We start from the raw sequence: 21,611 nt of genomic DNA, 5'->3' as shown, positions 1-21,611 counted from the left end.
AGTAGCCATGCTCCAACCACCAGTGAGTTTGGGCTCTGAAAAAAGGCAATTTCTCTTCCTTTTGAAGAGTTTGTGGTCTGCCCTGTACAACTCTTCAGCTCACTCTTGGCATGTGCATTGGAACCCAGTCAGTTCAGTTGTGTTTTGGCATTTGCTATGCCAGCAGAGCACAAGGTCTTCATTTAACAGAGCAAACTAAGGCACAGGAAAGCTGGAATACCTATTGCACCCTGCAGAGAGCTCAGACGGAACACTCTGCGAATGCTTTGACAACTGTTTAGAGTGAGGAATCAGGACCTAGTTTGTTGATGTGATATTCTTTTGACACACAAATAATCTGCCTCACTGTTTGAAAAAGTCAGTATTCCTGCTGTGTTATATAAATACTGGTGGTGTCAGCTCTGAGATAATGCTAAATGCCTTCTCTAATGCCATCAAATGTGTTAAATCCAGAAACCATCTGGAGAGTCGCTTTCATTGTACCAACAATCATTTTGTGATCCACTGATAGTGATTTGTGCATGCATTATTTGCATGCTGGTTTGTTGTTTGCTTTTAATATTTGTTTAAATAGAGGCACTTGAACAATTTTATCTAAGCATGCAATGACAGACTGTATAAATCCTTTCAATCCTTTGGATTTGAAATGACATCATTTTTCTGGGCTACAATTGAAATCTTTCACTTTGTTTTGTATACCTGCTGAATTGGATGCTGGTCAAGAGATATTTTTGTGTCTATATAGAATCACAGAATTGTCAGGGTTGGAAGGGACATCAAGGATCATCCAGTTCCAGCCCCCGTGCCATTTGCAGGGACACCTCACACTACATCAGGCTGCTCACAGCCACATCCAGCCTGGCCTTAAAAACCTCCAGGGGTGAGGCTGCCACCACCTCCCTGGGCAACCTGTGCCAGTCTCTCACCACCCTCCTGGGGAAGAACTTCTTCCTAACATCCAATCTCAATCTACCCATTTCTAGTTTTGCTCCATTCCCCCCAGTCCTATCCCTCCCTGACACCCTCCAAAGTCCCTCCCCAGCTTTCTTGTAGCCCCCTTCGGATAGTGGAAGGCCACAATGAGGTCTCCTTGGAGCCTTCTGTACTCATGACTGAACAGCCCCAGCTCCCTCAGTCTGTCCTCATAGGAGAGTTGCTCCATTTTAGTTTCTAGTGAGGCTGTAACTTTCAAATCCTCCACCCCAAGCCCTCAAGCTTCTCCTCTCAGGTTTGTTTATTCATGAGCTAGGAATGACACTTGCAGCCTCACTCTAAGCTTTCCCATGCTGCTTTGCTTGTGAAGTTCACTACACCAAGGAGATTCAACATATCTCTGTCTCTTGGTGTGACCACTCATTTCTTGTTTGGGAATTATTGCTTCATAAAACAGATGAGTTTTTGGATGCCACCTATGTGAGCAGCCTGTTTCCCACATCCACTTCATGTGTTGGATTGGTGTGGTTAAGCAAACCAACTCCCCCTGTTGAAGTAAAACTGTTTTGGTTTTTAAAAGTGCCAAAGGTTTGGTAAGTGTAGTTCAGGATATGTTTAGGAACAGTGGCTATCCCTAAAAAAAAAGAAAATTGTTTGGTAGAGTTTCATATAGCTAAAGTGGTTGTGCTTGAGTGAAGACATCTTCTATGGAACTAATATGTGCAGATGAAATCAAATCATAGAATTATTAGGTCTAGAATTATTATTAGGAACTAGAATCATCCAGTTCCAATCCCCCTGCCATAGGCAGGGACACCTCACACCAGAGCAGGTTGCTCACAGCCACAGCCAGCCTGGCCTTAAAACCTCCAGGGGTGAGGCTTCCATCACCTCCCTGGGCAACCTGTGCCAGTCTCTCACCACCCTCATGGGGAACAACTTCTTCCTAACATCCAATCTGAATCAACCCATTTCTAGTTTTGTTCCATTCCCCCCAGTCCTATCACTCCCTGACACCCTCAAAAGTCCCTCACCAGCTTTCTTGTCGCCTCCTTAAGATACTAGAAGGCCACAATAAGGTCTCCTCAAAGCCTTCTGTACTCCAGACTGAATAGCCCCAACTCAGTCTGGAGGAGAGAAGGTTCTGAGGAGACCTTATTGTGGCCTTCCAGTATGCATTGTTTGGGAGTCCCTTGTTCTGCTATGTAACTTAACACTGAGCTCCTACTGTATAAAAGTGCTTGTGCACTATTATCATTCTGGGGATGCTCTTAACAAAATGAAGTGGTGTGGCTAGAGGAATTGTGGCTAGAAGTATGAGAAGAACTAGAAGCTTCAGAGAAGTAAATTTGTTAGGACTGATCAGTCCTTATTGCTGCTTTTCCATGAGAAGTTAATCTTGGGACAATAGAAGACGACTCTTTATTCCCTAGCCTTTATCAAACAGACCTTAAGTTCTGAATGGGAAGAACTCCATGCAGCAGAGAAAGTCTTCAGCTTCAGCTGGGCTTCACTGCTGCTGAAGTTGCAAAGATGGAAGACATCTGTGTTCACCTTTGTTTTAACTGTGTTAGCAGATCTGTTTTTATCAGTGTAGTAATTTGAGATGTTAGCTCAGCCTGTCAAGAGGACTCCTGCAAAGAAGCCCAGCCAGAAACTCCTTTTGGCAGTTAGTACATATGGAAAGGAAGCATCCCCCATGTAGATTAAAGTCTTAAGGTGTTGATATTTTTTTGCAGAACTATCTTTTAATCAAAATGTAAGGAAGGCTTGACTGCTAATTGTGGCTGCTGTTTTTCCCTGCTGGTGTGAACTTGCTAGCTGGAAGTGAACTGTATCTTCTAGAGCTTTCTCTTCTGAAGAGGTTTTAGAATGGGCAACCATTCTGAGTGTAGGTTGGGCTGGTTGGAGCACTCATTGTTTTGTTGTAAACCCTTTGCAACCTGTATGTAACAGAATCACAGAATGTATCTGGTTGCAAGAGACCTTGAACATCTTCAAGTCCAGCCCTCAACCCATCAATGAAGGGTCAACACTAACCTATGTCCCAGACAGATCCACAGGCTGCTTAAACACTTCCAGGGATGGAGCTCTCAGTGTGCACTTGCAGCCCGCAAAGCCAATCAGATCCTGGGCTGCATCAGGAGAAGTGTGGCCAGCAGGTCGAGGGAGGTGATCCTCCCCCTCTACTCAGCCCTGGTGAGACCCCACCTGGAGTACTGTGTCCAGTTCTGGAACCCCTATTACAAGAGGGATGTGGAGGTGCTGGAAGGTGTCCAGAGAAGGGCCACAAGGATGATCAGAGGGCTGGAGCACCTCTGGGGGTGTTTAAGAGCAGGCTGGATGAGGCTCCGGCCAGCCTGATCTAGTGTAGGGTGTCCCTGCCCATGGCAGGGGGGTTGGAACTAGATGATCCTTGTGGTCCCTTCCAACCCTGAATGAAACTATGAAACTATGCTATGAGGACAGACTGAAGGAGTTGGGGCTGTTCAGTCTGCAGAAGAGAAGGCTCCCAGGTGACCTCATTGTGGCCTTCCAGTATCTGAAGGGGGCCTACAGGAAAGCTGGGGAAGGACTTCTCAGGATCTCAGGTAGTGATAGGACTAGGGGGAATGGAATGAAGCTGGAGGTGGGGAGATTCAGGCTAGATGTGAGGAGCAGGTTCTTCACCATGAGAGTGATGAAGCCCTGGAATGGGTTGTCCAGGGAGGTGGTCGAGGCCCCATTCCTGGGGGTGTTTAAGAGCAGGCTGGATGAGGCTCTGGCCAGCCTGATCTAGTGTGGGGTGTCCCTGCCCATGGCAGGGGGGTTGGAACTAGATGATCCTTGTGGTCCCTTCCAACCCTGAATGATACTATGGCTCCACCACTGCCCTGGGCAGACTGTTCCAGTGTTGAGTGAAGAAATATTTCCTAATGCCCAGCCTGAACCCCAGCTCCCTCAGGTGCTCCTCATAGGCTGTGTACTCTAGGTCCTTCACCAGTCTCATTGCCCTTCTCTGAACACTCTCTGGCACCTCCAATGTCCTTGCTGTAGAGAAGAGCCCAGAACTGCACACCGCACTCAAGGTGTGACCTCGCCAGTGTTGAGCACAGGGGCATGATCAGCTGCCTGTCCCTGCTGACCACCCTGTTTCTAATCCAAGCCAGGATGCCGTTGGCTTTCTTGGCCACTGCTAACTCATGTTCAGTTGGCTAGCAAACAATACCCCTAGGTGTTCAGCCTCCGGAAGGACCTTAGAGTTGCCCTCCAACGTCTGAAAGGATCCTCCCGGAAGGCTGCAGAGGGACTTTTCATAAGGATATCTAGGAACAGGACAAAGGGAATGGTTTGAAGCTGAGGGAGAGCAGGGTTAGACTGCATCTTAGGAAGAAGTTTTTCAGCAGGAGGGTGGTGAGACTCTGGCTGCTCAGGGAGGCTGTATTTTACCTAATGTGCATACATGGGAAACAAGAAGTTAGGACAGCAGCATGAGTTCAGGAAGAAATAGTTAAAGAAGGATCACTTAGTTTAATGGCTGTGCTCAATAGTGAGATTATGATGATCCAAGGGCTGGAACACCTCTGCTAGGAGGATAGGCTGAGGGAGCTGGGGGTGTTCAGCCTGGAGAGGACTCTGGGGGGACCTTAGAGCTGCCTTCCAATACTTGAAGGGATCCTACAGGAAGGCTGCAGAGGGACTGATTATTATGGTATCTGGAGACAGGACAAGGGGGAATGGTTTAGAGCTGAGGGAGAGTAGAGACTGGAGGTTAGGAAGTTGTTCTTGGGTACAAGGGTGGTGAGACTTAGGAATAGGTCACCCAGGAGCTTGTGGCTGCCTCCTCCCTAGGGGATGTTCAAGGCCAAGTTCAGTGAGGCCTTGAGCAGCTGAGTCTAGTTGAGAGGTGTCCCTGCCCGTGGTGGGGAGGTTGGAGTAGATGATCTCTGAGGTCCCTTCAAACCTGAGCCAGTCTATGATCATAAATCAACAATTAAAACAAAAAAATGTTGCTTTTTTTTTTCCAAATAAGCCCTTTCACACAACAATTACTTATTTCTTTCCATTGCTCATCCATCAATCTCCTATTCACAACGAGAGTCAGAACTGCCGCTACACAGAAAAAGAGTTGCTGGGGTCTGATACAGAATGGTTCTCCTTTTTTTTTTGTTCTTTGCCCTTGTTGAGAAGGTTCACAGTAAATCAGATTAACCAGAGTTCTTTGGAACTTGAATGTACTGATTTAAAATTTTCCTCAACATTAGTAATTCAAGATTGTTTGACAGTCCAGCTGGCATCATTCCCAGGGTATGCATTTCACTGAAGAGGGAATGACAAATTTTGTTTACAGTGTAACAGGAAAGAAGAAAGTTTTATTTAAAAACATGCCTGTTAAAGAAAAGCACACCATCTGCTAAAGATAACATTCAACCTAATATCCATTTTTAAAACACTCACAATGTAATGGCTGGACTTGGATGTATCATCATGCTTCGCCTTAAGTGATTTTTCCTTGAGGGAAATTAGCTCAGATGTTTTGAGGCGGACTCCACAGTCATTCCATTTATAACTGACATATCTAATACATTAATGGCTTGCAATGGGTAGGGCTAATTTCCTCCAAAATGCACATTTGCTTTCCATACATTGTTTGTTGGTCAATACAAACACAATCTAATTTTACCGTGGCCTGAGTGGAGAGCATTGCAGCCATTTGCTTTAGATGATCTTCCAGCTCTCAGAAAAGATGGATTAGATTCAGAAATCATAAGAAACTGAGGATCTTTAGAGTATGTGTTTAGTGCAACTCTTCCTCAGTTTAGGAAAGATGTTGAGTTGCTGGAAGGTGTCCAGAGAAGGGCAACAAAGCTGGGGAGGGGTCTGGAGCACAGCCCTGTGAGGAGAGGCTGAGGGAGCTGGGGTTGCTTAGCCTGGAGAAGAGGAGGCTCAGGGGAGACCTTCTTGCTCTCTACAACTCCCTGAAGGGAGCTTGTAGCCAGGTTGGGGTTGGTCTCTTCTCCCACGCAACCAGCACCAGAAAAAGACGACACAGTCTCAAGCTGTGCCAGGGGAGGTTTAGGCTGGATGTGAGGAAGAAATTCTTCCCAGCAAGAGAGATTGGCCATTAGAATGTGCTTCCCAGGGAGGTGGTGGAGTCACCATCACTGGAGGTGTTTAAAAAGAGCCTGGCTGAGGCACTTGGTGCCATGATTTAGTTGATTAGATGGTGTTGGATGATAGGTTGGTCTTGATGATCTCAAAGGTCTTTTCCAACCTGGCTAATTCTATTCTGAAAGCTCACTAAGGTTATATTATGGCACACAGTCGCAGACAGCCTGTTATGACTTCTTATTCAGTAATTCTTGTTTCCTTATTATGGTAGTTCTTCATGAACAGGCCCATACACTGGAGTAAGTAGTCATCTAGCACTAAATACTTTTATTTTGTGCTTCAAAATTGCCTGTTAAATACTTTCTTTTAGCTGAACTTATAAATATCTGAGGGCTGGGTGTCAAGAGGGAGGGGATAGCCCCTGCTTGGTTGCACCCTGTGACTGGATAGGGGGCAGTGGATATAAACTACAGCACAGGATGTTTCACCTCAACATGAGGAGGAACTTCTTTACTGTAAGGATCACAGAGCACTGGAGCAGGCTGCCCAGAGAGGTTGTGGAGTCTCCTTCTCTTGAGACTTTCCAGCCCTGTCTGGATTCTATGGTCCTGCTCCAGCAGGGGAGTTGGACTCGATGATCTCCAGAGGTCCCTAACATCCTGTGATCCTGTGAACTTTAGGAGTGACCCCAATAATATACAAGTATTTCTTTAACACTAGCAAGTGTTTCTCCCTCACAGAAGTCTCATAGACTTTGGATACAGGGAACAAGTTAAATTGTGTTCTCCAAACTGTGTTGTGCAGTGAGTGCATGTGGCTTACACGTGTTTATTGGTCTTGTACTCATTGTTGTCTTGTAAGAGCGATACAGAATCCAGAGTGATCACTTAGAAGACCTTTGGCTGATAACAAAAGAGCTCACACTTCGTCTGGAAGAACATTTCAAGAAGCAAAACTGCAAAGACTTTGCCTGTACCTTTTCTGGCTCAATTCCCCTGCAAGAGTATTTCGAACTGATCGATCAACATTTTGAGGTATGTTCAGAAATAGGTCTGCTAGCTTAAAAATTGGTTGTGTGTTAGAATGCTGATTAGTAAGATTTTAGCTATAATCACAGGCATTTGGCTTTCAGAAAAGAGGGAGAAGCATAGAATCATAGAATGGTTAGGGTTGGAAGGGACCTCAAGGATCATCTAGTTCCAGACCCCCTGCCACAGACAGGGACAGCTCACACTTGATCAGGTTGCTCAGAGCCACATCCAGCCTGGCCTTCAAAACCTCCAGGCATGAGGCTTCCACCATCTCCCTCCACCATCTCCAGTAGTTCAGCTGCCTTGTAGAAGCAGTGAATGAAAATCTATGCACTCCTTACCCCCCCAACCTTTCCCATTAAGGAAGATAATAGCTACTTGAAAATTGCTGTTAAACTGATGTCATGGGCAAAACAAGAACCATATGGTACAGTGAGAAATACTATTGGATATTCTTCCAGACTGCTGAATTTTCTGTGAGGTTGAGTTTTGGTTTCAGTGATAGTTAGTGGAAATGCTAATGAGCTTCCCAAGGAGTACAAAACATGCAAGTGGTGTGTGTGGCATTGTTTGAATAAGGCACACTCTCCCAAAAATGTTACTACTATTCTCCCAATTAATTTGGAATGGGCACATATAATATATCACAGAATCAGCCAGGTTGAAAGAGACCTCCAAGATTATCAAGTCCAATCTATCACCCAACCCTATCTAATCAACCAGACCATGGCACCATGTGCCTCATCCTGGCTTTTCTTAAACACCTCCAGGGATGCTGACCCCACCACCTCCCTGAGCAGCACATTCCAATGGGCAATCTCTCTTTCTGTGAAGAACTTTCTAAGATCAAACATAAACTTCCCCCTGCACAGCTTGAGACTGTGTCCTCTTGTTCTGGTGCTGCTTGCCTGGGAGAAGAGACCAACCCCCACCTGGCTACAGCCTCCCTTAAGGGAGTTGTAGAGAGCAAGAAGGTCTCCCCTGAGCCTCCTCTTCTCCAGGCTAAGCAACCCCAGCTCCCTCAGCCTCTCCTCACAGGGCTGTGCTCCAGACCCCTCCCCAGCTTTGTTGCCCTTCTCTGGACACCTTCCAGCAACTCAACACCTGGGACCCTTCACCTGAATTCTTGCCCCCCCTTGACTTGCAGCTACGGCTGAATGCTGAGAAATTTCAGGAGCTGCTCTCTGAAAGGGCTGTGCAGTTTCGAGCCATTGAGCGGCGACTGCTGACACGCTTCAAAGACAAAACTCCTGCTCCTCTTCAGCATCTGGATACCTTGCTGGAAGGGACATTCAGAGAGGTCAGTGCAGCATGGTTATCAGCCTCACCTTGCTTTCTTTGTTGTTGGTAAAACTTAGCTTAAAGCATATAAGCCATGTTTTCCTGGTTGTATTTACCATCCAAGAGACCAGGAAGCAGTAATTTGTTTAACCTAATATTGCCTTTAACTTTCCAGATGATTTGCAACAGTTTTATTTAATCTGTGACCACAAAATCTTTACTCTTGGGTCACACCAGCTCGACAGCACATCATTCTTTCCTAACTGATGTTGATATTGTAAATATTTTATACTTCATGCAGAAATATTTTATAGTTCATAGCTTGTGTAAATATTTCATGGGACACTGTAAACTGATGGAATGGTTTGGCCGGTGTAGCATTCACAGCAAAAGGTTCTGAGGCTGACCATGGCCTTCCTCATGGGGACTTTATGTTCTGATCTTGCTTGGAATATGATAGCTGCAGAAGAACAGTGTTTAAAAAAATAAGTTCATTCCTTAACCAGCCCCATAGTGCAAGTACACAAGCAATAAAAGAATTTTCTGCCTTTCCCCCCCTCCCCTGCTATAGACCTCTGTTGCTTTAGCATAGAATCACAGAATTGTTAGGATTGGGAGGGAGCTCAAAGATCATCCAGTTCCAACCCCCTTGCCATGGGCAGGGACACCTCACACTAGATCAGGTTGCCCAGAGCCACATCCAGCCTGGCCTTAAAAACCTCCAGGAATGAGGCTTCCACCACCTCCCTGGGCAACCTGATTCAGTGTCTCACCACCCTCATGGGAAAGAGCTTCTTCCTAACATCCAATCTGAATGTACTCACTTCTAGTTTTTTTTTTCCCCTTCCCCCTCCTCCCATTATTACCTGACACCCATAACCCTTCTTTCATGGTGCTAAGAAGTCACTTTGTGTGTTTTGTTCCTTTTTGTTCGGATGATCTGATTTTACTTTCTTAGTAGAAGAGCACAAGCAATAAAAGAATCTCCTGGGACTTTTTCTTCCTAATACCCAATCTGAATCTGCCCATTTCTATTTTTTTTTTGGCATTCTCCCTAGTGCTCTTATTCCCTGACACCCATAACCCTTCTTTCATGGTGCTAAGAAGTCACTTCATGTGTTTTGTGCCTTTTTGTTTGGATGATCTGATTTTCCTTTCTTAGTAGAAGGACATAAACAATAAAAGGATCTTTTGTCTTTCTTTCCCCTAATATCCAATCTGACTCTGCCCATTTCTATTTTTTTTGTCATTCTCCCTTGTGCTATTATTCCCTGACACCCATAACCCTTCTTTCATGGTGCTAAGAAGTCACTTTGTATGTTTTGTGCCTTTTTTTCTTTGGGTGATCTGATTTTACTTTCTTAGTAGAAGTGCAGAAGCAATAAAAGAATCTGTTGTCTTTTTTTCCCCCCTGCTGTAGCCCTCTATTGCTTTAGCATCACTCTTCTTTCATGGTGCTAGGAAGTAATTTTGTGTGTTTTGTGGTGGTTGGTTTTTCTTTTTGTTTGAAGGATCTGATTTTACTTTGTAACACACTGTGTTAGAGAAGCTTTGTCATAATTAGATTGCTTGCTGAAAAAAAGACTTAACCTTTATGTGCTAATGGCATCCTGGCCTGCATCAGGAACAGTGTGGCCAGCAGGAGCAGGGAGGTCATTCTGCCCCTGTACACTGCACTGGTTAGGCCACACCTCGAGTACTGTGGCCAGTTCTGGGCCCCTCAGTTTAGGAAGGAGGTTGACTTGCTGGAACGAGTCCAGAAAAGAGCAACAAAGTTGGTGAGGGGTTTGGAACACAGCCCTGTGAGGAAAGACTGAGGGAGCTGGGGTTGCTCAGCCTGGAGAAGAGGAGACTCAGGGGTGACCTTATCACTCTCTACAACTACCTGAAGGGAAGTTGTAGACAGGTGGATGATGGTCTCTTCTCCCAGGCAGTCAGTACCAGAACAAGAGGACACAGTCTCAGGCTGTGCCAGGGGAGGTTCAGGTTGGGTATTAGGAAGAAGTTCTACACAGAGAGAGTGATTGCCCATTGGAATGGGCTGCCTGGGGAGGTGGTAGAGTCGCCGTCATTGGAGGTGTTCAGGAGGAGACTTGATGGGGTGCTTGGTGCCATGGGTTAGCTGTTTGGGTGGGTTGGATTGGTTGATGGGTTGGACGCGATGATCTTGAAGGTCTCTTCCAACCTGGTTTGGTTTTTTATTCTAAATAAAGTGAAAACATAAGGAAATATTTTTTTTTCCTTACTGTTTGCTCTAAGGAAACATTTATCTGAACTGGAGAAAACTGTCTCTCCTTGGGAGTCAGATTTGCCTTCATTTCAGTCTTTACTGTGAATGAGTTAAACCATGAGTTGGTTTAAGATTGAAAGTTTGAGAGTGGGGCTTTCTGGTTACTTTAAGAAATGCTTGATAGCATTGTGATCGGTGGGAGATTCTGGGGGGACTAAGTAGGCCCTAAAGATAACCAGAAGTGGGTCTCTGGAGCCTGCTTTTGCTGTGCAGAATTGCTGCCTTCAGACTTAAAAGCAACTGGGATGTGCTTGATGGTTTTCTTACACAGCTGAATTGAAAGATGAGTTCTGAGAGTACGTCAGAAAGCAGGGAGTTGAAACAGATGCATCTTGCACAAGCTTGTTGTGTTCCTTCAAACCAAAATTGGCAGAGTGCTTCTCTTAACAGTTACTGTTGTAAGCTTTGGTAATTAGAATTAGTGTAGTTGAAAGGAGAGTGAGGAAAAAGATTTATTTCCAGAGAACAACTGCTTACACCCCCCCCCCCCCCCCCCACCCCCCCCCCCCGCTATATTAGTCAAAATTTTCATAGTTTCATAGTTTCATTCAGGGTTGGAAGGGACCACAAGGATCATCTAGTTCCAACCCCCCTGCCATGGGCAGGGACACCCCACACTAGATCAGGCTGGACAGAGCCTCATCCAGCCTGGGCTTAAACACCCCCAGGGATGGGGCCTCGACCACCTCCCTGGACAACCCACTCCAGGGTCTCACCACTCCCATGGTGAAGAACCTCCTCCTCACCTCCAGCCTGCATCTCCCCACCTCCAGCTTCATTCCATTCCCCCTAGTCCTATCACTACCTGAGATCCTGAGAAGTCCTTCCCCAGCCTTCCTGTAGGCCCCCTTCAGATACTGGAAGGCCACAATGAGGTCACCTCGGAGCCTTCTCTTCTGCAGACTGAACAGCCCTAACTCCTTCAGTCTGTCCCCATAGGAGAGGTGCTCCAGCCCTCTGATCATCCTTGTGGCCCTTCTCTGGACACGTTCCAGCACCTCCAGATCCCTCTTGTACTAGGGGCTCCAGAACTGGACACAGTACTCCAGGTTTTTGTTTTAGGGAAGCTCACTTCCCTTGGGTGGTGCATTTCCATCGTGATTTTCTTTTGTTGCAAGGGGATTCATTCACATGAACAAATGTTGCTGCTGTTAGTGCAAGCGCAAGTGTGGTAAACCATAAAGACCTCAGTGCTGCTTAAGTTGCTCTGCAAGTGAGAGGTGTGCTAGGATTTGATACTGTCCCTTTGCTTTGTGGGTCAAAGGAAAGTGCTTGATGGGGCATTTCCTAGATTAGAAAAGACCATCTTCTGCCTTTATTTGAGTAAGTATAGCTAATGCAAATAGCTGAAGGATTCAAAATATGGTACATATGCTTTCAGTAAAGGAATAATGAGGCTGGCTAAATATCAACAATCTCACTCTGAAAATCCATTGAAAGATGTAGCCTTTATGACACTGGAATGCATGCAGTTGTGTTTTTGAGAGTAATGCTTTTCAGAAGAGTTCTTCACACAAATTGTGTCCATTTTTGGAAAGCTGTCTTGTTTTGAGCACTGTGGTTGTGCTTAATAATATTCCTAATGCAGAATGCATTCCATGGAGAATAATGATCCATCCCCCAGGGACTCTGAGTGGAATGACTTACTTGCTTCAGTGGTCTTTGGACTGAACTCTGAAGAAGTGATGTAGAAGTTTGAGGGGTGTTGTAATAAAGTAGGTCTGATAAATACCACAGTAAAATGCTCAGAAAATAAATTGGGTTTTACTTTCTTACCACTCTCTGAGAATCTCATGTCCTCTGTAATGTTAAATATGTCTGCAATGGAAAAAGAAAACTTTTGCATTGTTTAATCTCTTCATTTTTCACCAAAGCAATTGTTGTGTGTGAAGAAGAGTTTTGTTGTTCCTTACTTTGGGTTTTGCAGTCAGGAGGAAAAGACTTATGTTTGGGTTTTGCAGTGTGCTCCAAACCCTTTCACCTAGAATCATACAATCATAGAATTGTTAGGGTTGGAAGGGACCTTAAGGATCACATAGTTCCAACCCCCCTGCCATGGGCAGGGATATCTCACACTAGATCAGAACATGAAGAAATTTCCAGTTATTCTTCCTTATTATTCAAGGACCTGGGCTTTATGAATTACATTCTTAACAGGGTAACTATTCCAGCATAGGGTTTTTTAAATTGAAGCTATAATGGTATAATCTCTCCAAATCTACAAGCATCTAAAGGTGCCTCTTACTGCTGGCCCCATTTCAGAGCAGTTGCAGCTCTGAGTGAGCAGCCCTTTGATTGCAAATCAAGTAACATTGAATGTCCAGCTGATGTAGTTTCATTGCCTATCTGTGATACATGGTTACATGGTTACTTTAAACTCATTCTCCATAGTTTCTTTGCCCACCTGCAAGTTGTTATTAATTGCTGAACTGATTTGAGTTTTAGAAAGCAAGTGGATTGTAAATGTTAATGTTCAGATTTACAGCTTTCAAGTGAGGCTTATGTTTGTGTGGTGTGTGGATGTACAACCTGTGTCAAACCTTTAGTTGCCAAACCAGAGAGAATTAATCAAGCTGCATTGGATTTTTCTGGTAATAACAAAAGCATTTTTATTTGTGAGCTAGATTTTTGTATTAATCTTTGTACATGGCCAGCAAGGCAGGATCTAATTAGTGCTACAATAAAACTGCTAATGGAACAACAGGTACAAGCTGGAACACAGGAGATTCCACCTCAACATGAGGAGACACTTCTGTATGGTCAGGGTGCTAGAGCACTGGAGCAGGCTGCCCAGAGAGGTTGTGGAGTCTCCTTCTCTGGAGACTTTCAAAGCCTGCCAGGATGCATTCCTGAGCAACCTGCCCTAGGTGAATCTGCTCTGGCAGGGGGGTTGAACTCGATGATCTCTGGAAGTCGCTTTCAACCCCTAACATTCTGTGACTCATCTCACCCTGTAAAACCACTAACTTTTCTGTGCTTTCTGATCTGCCATCTCAACTCCTACCCATGACCCCAGCATGCTCCTCAGCACACACTGGTGTGGCAGCAGCCGCCTAACCGTACAAGACGCACGACATCCTCTGTCTTAAAAGAAATGCTGATAGTGTCTCTCCACTCTCACTCTGCTACTTAAAAAATCTATATAGAGGAACTTGATCATCGTGTCCAACCCATCAACCAATCCGACCCACCTAAACAACTAAACCATGGCACCAAGCACCCCATCAAGTCTCCTCCTGAACACCTCCAGTGATGGTGACTCCACCACCTCCCCGGGCATCCCATTCCAATGGGCAATCACTCTCTCTGTATAGAACTTCCTCCTAACCTCCAGCCTAAACCTCCCCTGGTGCAGCCTGAGACTGTGTCCTCTTGTTCTGGTGCTGGCTGCCTGGGAGAAGAGACCAACCTCTGCCTGTCTACAACCTCCCTTCAGGTAGTTGTAGAGAGCAATAAGGTCACCCCTGAGTCTTCTCTTCTCCAGGCTAAGCAACCCCAGCTCCCTCAGCCTCTCCTCATAGGGCTTGTGTTCCAAACCCCTCACCAACTTTGTTGCCCTTCTTTGGACTCGTTCCAGCAAGTCAACCTCCTTCCTAAACTGAGGGGCCCAGAACTGGACACAGTATTCAAGGTGCGGCCTAACCAGTGCAGTGTACAGGGGCAGAATGAATGGTCTCTTCCAACCTGGCTTATTATTCTATTCTATTCTATTCTATTCTATTCTATTCTATTCTATTCTATTCTATTCTATTCTATTCTATTCTATTCTGTTCTGTTCTGTTCTGTTCTGTTCTGTTCTGTTCATTTCTGGATCTTCATGCCACTGTAGAATTCTACATGGTCATTGGACAGGACAGTTGCTAGGAATGAACTGACAGAACAAGTCTAATGTAAGTGGTCAGCACAGCTGCATGACTGTAGACATCCAGGCTTAATAACTGCAGCATCTGCAGCAGTGGGTCTTTATTTTTCATTGGTGATGTTTTAATTTTTCTTTCTTTAAGGTACTTTATAAATTTGTGAGCATCTTGGCAGGACCCAACTCACTTTACCTAAACAGAGCTACTGGAACTAATTGATGCTCCATGTTTATTCCCTTTATTTTCTCTCAATTCAGCTGTTCTGCCATGGCCACCTCATTAATATTACTGCTGAATGACTTTTCTGTCAGAAATACTTGGCTGCAAGCAGCAATCAAGTGCCATTCAAGAGAATTTTCAGATCTTGCTCTGTAAACAACTGGAAGCTGTCCAATTCATTCTGCTGTACATGGTTTTTAGTTGCCTGCCCAATTCATTCTGCTGCCATTAGTACATAGTTTTTATTTGTCTGCCCAATTCATTCTGCTGCCTTTAGTACATGGTTTTTATTTATCTTGGCTGGTCTTGGTCTCGCATCTCGAGTTCTGCATATGAATTGCAGCTTGAAGAGGTTCATGTGTATAAGGATTTTTCACTTAAACTCTGCTTGAAATGAAGGGAGAAGTATTCAAGTGGTCTTTCAGATTTCAAGAGGTGCTCAGAGATTACTGTTAACAAGAAATGGGAACAATCACAATTCCTGCATTTTTCTTTCAGTGTAATCTCCCCTTAGCTGTTCTCCCTTCAGCATTCCTAGGTTGCTGATCTTGTTCATACAGCTGTCAGGACTGGGAAGGAAGCGTAGCATTTCACCATCAGGCTGTTAGAAGTGGTCACCAAACATGATTGCTTCTCATTAAAGATGAAGCAAGCAGTTCCATCAGGAGAATCCAATTTGATTCTCTGCATGGAAGGAAGCTGTGTGAGAAGTTGTTCTCAGTTGCAGGCAAAGCTTTATCTGCACATGAGGGTAGCTCTGAGGTCTGCCATCTGATCTGTCCCTCACATACGTTAGTTGAGGATCTTGAGCATTCAGTGGAGACTGCTGGAGAAACAGTGGAATTTTGCAAAGGATTTGGAAGTCAAATGTCTCTGAATGCACTAATTCTTTTGATTCATACTGTCACAGGAGTTGCCCTTTCTCTTTCATATGACAAAGAAAGATGCATCTAATACTCTGAGAACTTTATGTACTTCATCACACAACTGTTTCTTCATAGCCTAATTCAAAGAGAATTTTCAACTATTTCATGGGTTGGAGATGGAATTTAAGCAATTGTGCTGTGAATCAATGCCAGCTGCTAAAACATAGGACTGGACCACAGCTTTATGCCACAGCACCAGCTTGGTATTTAGATGTTTGCTCTTTCTTTGTGGATAACTTTTCTTCCAACTGGTTTGATCCTTTTGGAACCTTTCAAGCTCATATTATTTTCAGTAACACTGAGTAGCTGCCCCACCCAACAGGATCTATTCTAGTCTTGAAAACTTCCATTTAAGTGAAATCTAAAGCAAACTTCATAGCATTCTTTTTCACAAAGGAAGAAAAGAAAATCATTTAGAGGAACACCTGATTAAATCACATAGGATCTTTATTTAAGTGTACTCTAAAATAACACGCACAGGATATTCATAGAATAGTTTCATAGAATCATTAAGGTTGGAAAAGACCTCTCAGATCATCAGGTCCAACCTTCCACCCAACACCTCCATGATTACTAGACCATATCCCAAAGTGCCACATCTAATTATTTCTTTCAGGGACAGTGACTCCCACCACCTAGGCAGCCTGTTCCAATGCCTAACCACACTTTCACAGTATCACTAAGGTTGGAAGAGACCTCAAGGATCATCCAGTCCAACCTTTCACCCAGCCCTATCCAATAATAGACCATGGCAGCTAATGGAATCATAGAATCAACCGGGTTGGAAGAGACCTCCAAGATCATCCAGTCCAACCTATCACCCAGCCCTATCCAATAATAGACCATGGCACTATGTGCCTCATCCAGGCTTTTCTTGAAGACCTCCAGGGACAGTGACTCCACCACCTCCCTGGGCAGCACATTCCAATGGCACATCATGCTCTCTGAGAAGAACTTCCTCATAGCCAGCCTGAACAGCCCCTGGCACAACTTGAGACTGTGTCCCCTCGTTCCTGGTTGCCTGGGAGAAGACACCAACCCCCACCTGGCTACAACCTCCCTTCAGGTGGTTATAGACAGCAATGAGGTCTCCCCTGAACCTCCTCTTCTCCAGGCTAAACATGTTAAAATGTTAGCTAAATGGTTTTCTGAGAAAAGCATCCCAAAAGAGAAAGCTATGATACAATAAAGTTTCAGAGTTGCATGGTGCAAAACCAAAGCTTTTGTCTCCCCAGACATAATTTAGGAGGCCAGGAGAAGTGCACTAAACTCGGGTGTTGATGCTTCAGCAGAATGTGCAATTAATTGGGATGTTGGAAGGAACTTAAAAGAGCTTAGTTAGAATCCCTTGGAGTACATCTCACTTAACAGACAGTTGGGAGGGATTTCTCGCTCCAGTGCTGCTGATGTTACATCTCTCTTTGTTTCTGGTTTGTGACCAAGCAAGAGTGTGGAAACTTTGGCAAGCAGTGTTTTGAGTATTACAGGACTGTGTGCCAGGGCTTTTCCATTCCATGGTATAAAAAAAGAGTAAGGATGTAAATCCTTATCATGGTTAAGATTACCAGTGGGTTCTGAATTGTGTCTTCTGAATCATACCATTTCCTCTCTGAACTTCTGGCCCTTCAAATGAAAGCCAGTGTTTTAGCTCACACATAACAAAGACCTAAACATAAGCATTTTTTCCCCCTTCATGTGTGAGATTTTGGATCACTTTTCAGAATAGATCCTTCACTGATTTAATCCACCATTGCTCTAAGGAGCTTGGTTGGAAGAATCATAGAATCAATAGGTTGGAAAAGACCTCAGAAATCATCAAATCCAATCCATCACCCAACACCACATGACTAACTAAACCGTGGCTTCAAGTGCCACGTCCAATCCCCTCTTGAACACCTCCAGGGATGGTGACTCCACCACCTCCCTGGGCAGCACATCCCAATGGCCAATTACTCTTTGTGGGAAGAACTTTCTCCTTACCGCCAGCCTAAACCTCCCCTGGCACAGCCTGAAACTGGGGTTCTGACCCAGTGGAGATTCAGGCTGGATGTTAGGAAATAGTTCTTCACTGGAAAGGTTCTCAGGCGGTGGGATGGTCTGCCCAGGGCAGTGGTGGAGTCACCACCCCTGGGGTTGTTGAAGTAGCTGTGTCCCTGGTGACTGGGGACTTGGTTCCCTTCAGAGCTGCATGATCTTGGAAGTCTCTTCAAGTCAGATATATTCTGTGATGCCAGCAAGCCAACACCTAACAGATTAGAGAAAAAACCCTTTTCATTTCTCTCTTTAGCTCATGTCCATCTAGGAATTTAAGAAGCTAGGCTCTTTACTTCTGGGATCTACTACGTGGGTGTGACATGAAGGTATGGACATAAGTTTGAAACATAAGTTTGTTATCTTCTGTTCCTTCCTTGCAGTCTTTTAATACTTGCAATGTGTGGAGCACTTCGATCGCTGGTGGTTTGTGGTCAGTGGCAAATAGAACTCATTCTGTTCTATTCACTAAAACACATGGAATGTCATTAAAGGTCCATTAAATCTTTGTTCAAGCCCCTTAACTCCTCTGCTTGCTTATTAAGCTGTTGATAAAAATCTCAAAAGTTATCACTGATGATTGAGTATTCCCTCTAGAGTCACACTTCTGACACACTTGGCCTCAGGAACTTGACATTTTGGGAATGATTCATGACTTGATTAGTAAGGACTTTTACCTCAAAGCAGAACCATTAGGGTTTATCATGCATGACTCAAAGGCTATATATCACACCCGCTCCTGTAAGAGTAATTTTCCCCAGATAAAGTCAGTGAGAACTACACCCATAGTATAAATTAGCTCTTTTTGACTTGAATAAATATGCTGTTCTTTGGAGGAGTTATATTTAACTTCTCTTGTTTTATTGCTGTTCCTGCTGAATGTAGGTGGGTTTTTTTTCTTTCATAGCCACTAAAAGCAGCTTATTGGCTATCACATGTAATTAAAATTCTGTATTTTACTAGTGTTCCAATAGTGTTATATTTCTGTTTCCTTAAGACTTATTTAGCTTTAACAGTGGAATACTTGCAATGTCATCAAAGCCCCCTTTTCTTCTTTATTGGAAGATGTATTCCAAAAAAGTCCGAAGCAGTTAGCTGTGCTTGGGAAGTCCCTGCTAGGACTGCTGGCACAGCTCCTCCTGCATCTTGGTCTGTGGTAGCAATTCCTTGCTGTAGTGTGGGACAACCTTCACTTCAGGACAGCCAGTTTGTGGCAGAAGTCGATAAAATTGCTCCTATCTCCTGTAAGTTGTGTTTTGTTTTGTTTTAGTTAGAGCATATAAGTGCTGGAAACAATCCAGCTGTCACAAGACAAAGAGGAAGTGCAATGTCCCTGTGTGTGTAGCTGCAGGACAAAGCACTCCGGCCGAGGTCTGCTGGACTGCATTCTGACTGTGCTGTATCATACAAACCTACCTACTGAATTGCTCCCCTTCAAGCTGTGAACAGCCATGTCTGAACACCTACAGCACTCTTCACATCCATAAAGCACCAGAGGTGTGATTTTATTATTTCCCCCTCCCCATCCTAACTGTGATTGTTGCTTTAGAGCTGTTACCCCAACAGAGGATTCCTCAAACTATCAATCAGTCCTTGGGGATGTGGGCATTTTACCCCCTGGTGTATAAAGGCAGTGGTAGGCAGTGATTTATGCCACCTCTGTGATGTAAAAGTGCTTTGGCACTTCTTGTTTCATTAGCAGGGGGGGGAAATTCTTCTGCAGGGGTAGATCTGGAGTTCTCAGCCTGACATGAGCTCACCAGGCTGTACATGAGGGCTCCCTGTAGGAACTGAAGGAATCTGTGTGCAGGTTCTACAGCAGTGGGAGGGGGAATTCTTGTGTAGGGGTAGATCTGGAGTCCTCAGCCTGGCATGAGCTCACCAGGCTGTACATGAGGGCTCCCTGTAGGAAATGAAGGAACCTGTGTGGAGGTTCTACAGCAGTGGGAGGTGGGGTGGAATTCTTGTGTAGGGGTAGATCTGGAGTCCTCAGCCTGGCATGAGCTCACCAGGCTGTACATGAGGGCTCCCTGTAGGAAATGAAGGAACCTGCATAGAGGTTCTATAGGAGGGTGGGGGAAATTCTTGTGTAGGGGTAGATCTGGAGTCCTCAGCCTGGCATGAGCTCACCAGGCTGTACAGGAGGGCTCCCTGTAGGAACTGAAAGAACCTGCATAGAGGTTCTATAGCAGGGTGGGGGAAATTCTTGTGTAGGGGTAGATCTGGAGTCCTCAGCCTGGCATGAGCTCACCAGGCTGTACATGAGGGCTCCCTGTAGGAACTGAAGGAATCTGTGTGCAGGTTCTACAGCAGTGGGAGGGGGAATTCTTGTGTAGGGGTAGATCTGGAGTCCTCAGCCTGGCATGAGCTCACCAAGCTGTACAGGAGGGCTCCCTGTAGGAACTGAAAGAACCTGCGTAGAGGTTCTATGGCAGGGTGGGGGAAATTCTTGTGTAGGGGTAGATCTGGAGTCCTCAGCCTGGCATGAGCTCACCAAGCTGTACAGGAGGGCTCCCTGTAGGAACTGAAAGAACCTGCATAGAGGTTCTATAGCAGGGTGGGGGAAGTTCTTGTGTAGGGGTAGATCTGGCGTCCTCAGCCTGACACAAGGGCTCCCTGTAGGAACTGAAAGAACCTGTGTGCATTTGAATGAATGAAAATGGAAGCACCCCTGCTTTGCTCTGTGTATCTACTACTGCTTGTGCATTCATTTCACACTCCAGATCAGCAGAGTTAGGATTTGCTTGGTGTTACTGTCTAGCACAGTACAGCAGTAGACTATGGATTCCTGAAGAAAATAGTAATTAAAAAAAGCAGTGTAGACATTTTATTGAAACTCTGTTTCTTTGTGCCTGTTCCTTGCAGTCAGCTCGGAGCTGCTGTTCTAGCCAACACCTCTCTGAGGAAAAATGTGACTTGTGTGGTCACTCTCCCAATTTAGATCTTTTTAATAAAAGGTACAGTTTATGTTGGAGCTAAACTCTTGGTTAAATCTGTAAACTGACAGAAACAAAAGGGAAAAGAACTTCCCCCCCCCCCCCCCCCCCCCCCCCCCCCATCTTCTTGCCAGTTGGCATCTTCAACAGGTCTATTTTACGTTTCGGTTGTGCGTAACTCCCAGCTTCCACACAGTAGGTATTTCTGCATGCTGAAACCTTTAATTACTCTGCTGTGGATAATTTAAACCACTAGGAAAAGAAAAAAAAAAGGTGATCAGTGTAGAAGAAGCTGGTGTAATGAGCTGAAGGGGTCAGAAGTCAGGAAGGAAGACAGTAATGATGAGTATCATAGCTGCAGAGGTATTATTTTTGTATTAAATAGAAGGTTCTGCCCATCCTGCTTAGCTTTGCTACTTTGGCAAAGTCCTGCTGTAGGCAGTTTGTTGTTTCAATATTGGCAATTTGTTGTAGTTAACAGATGTGGTATTATTTAAAAATCATAGAATGGCTCAGGTTGGGAGGGACCCAAGAGGTCATCTACTCCAACCTCCCCACTACGGGCAGGGGCACGTCTCAACTAGACTCAGCTGCACAAAGCCTCATCCAACCTGGCCTTCAACACCTCCAGGGAGGGGGTAGCCACCGCCTCCCTGGGCAGCTTAGTCCAGAGTCTTGTCACCCTCCTACTGAAGAACATCTTCCTAAGATCCAGTCTAAGCCTATTCTCCCTAAGCTTCAAACCATTCCCCCTTTTTTCCTATTGCTAGACACCTCTGCAGCCTTCCTGTAGGCTCCCTTCGAGTGTTGGAAGGCAACTCTAAGGTCTTCCTGGAGCATTCTCTTCTCCAGGGTGAACACCCCTAGCTCCCTCAGTCTGTCCTCATAGCAGAGGTGCTCCAGCCCTTGGATCATCTCTGTGGCCTCCCCTGAACTCACTCCAACAGCTCTGTGTCCTTCTTGTGATGGGGACACCAGAACTGGAGGCAATATTGGAGGTGGGGTCTCAGCAG

General features: G+C 45.1%; 1 protein-coding gene across 1 annotated transcript in view; it reads left to right on the top strand.

Annotated features, from left to right (window-relative positions):
• BBS9 (Bardet-Biedl syndrome 9) overlaps positions 1–21,611 on the top strand; it is a gene marked incomplete at its 3' end in the record, with an annotated part of 105,210 nt that overhangs the window by 69,980 nt on the left and 13,619 nt on the right. The window contains exons 18-19 of the mRNA XM_068152976.1: positions 6,886–7,058; positions 8,203–8,355. Coding sequence (XP_068009077.1) covers positions 6,886–7,058; positions 8,203–8,355 — 326 coding nt within the window. The remainder of the gene's footprint in view (positions 1–6,885; positions 7,059–8,202; positions 8,356–21,611) is intronic.

This window comes from Melanerpes formicivorus, unplaced genomic scaffold, assembly GCF_026170545.1.
Source record: "Melanerpes formicivorus ecotype bairdi unplaced genomic scaffold, bMelFor1.0.p_v2 SCAF_24, whole genome shotgun sequence".
NCBI classification, from domain to species: domain Eukaryota; kingdom Metazoa; phylum Chordata; class Aves; order Piciformes; family Picidae; genus Melanerpes; species Melanerpes formicivorus.
The sequence above is the reverse complement of the archived record's forward strand: the minus strand, read 5'-3'. Positions and strand labels throughout refer to the sequence as shown.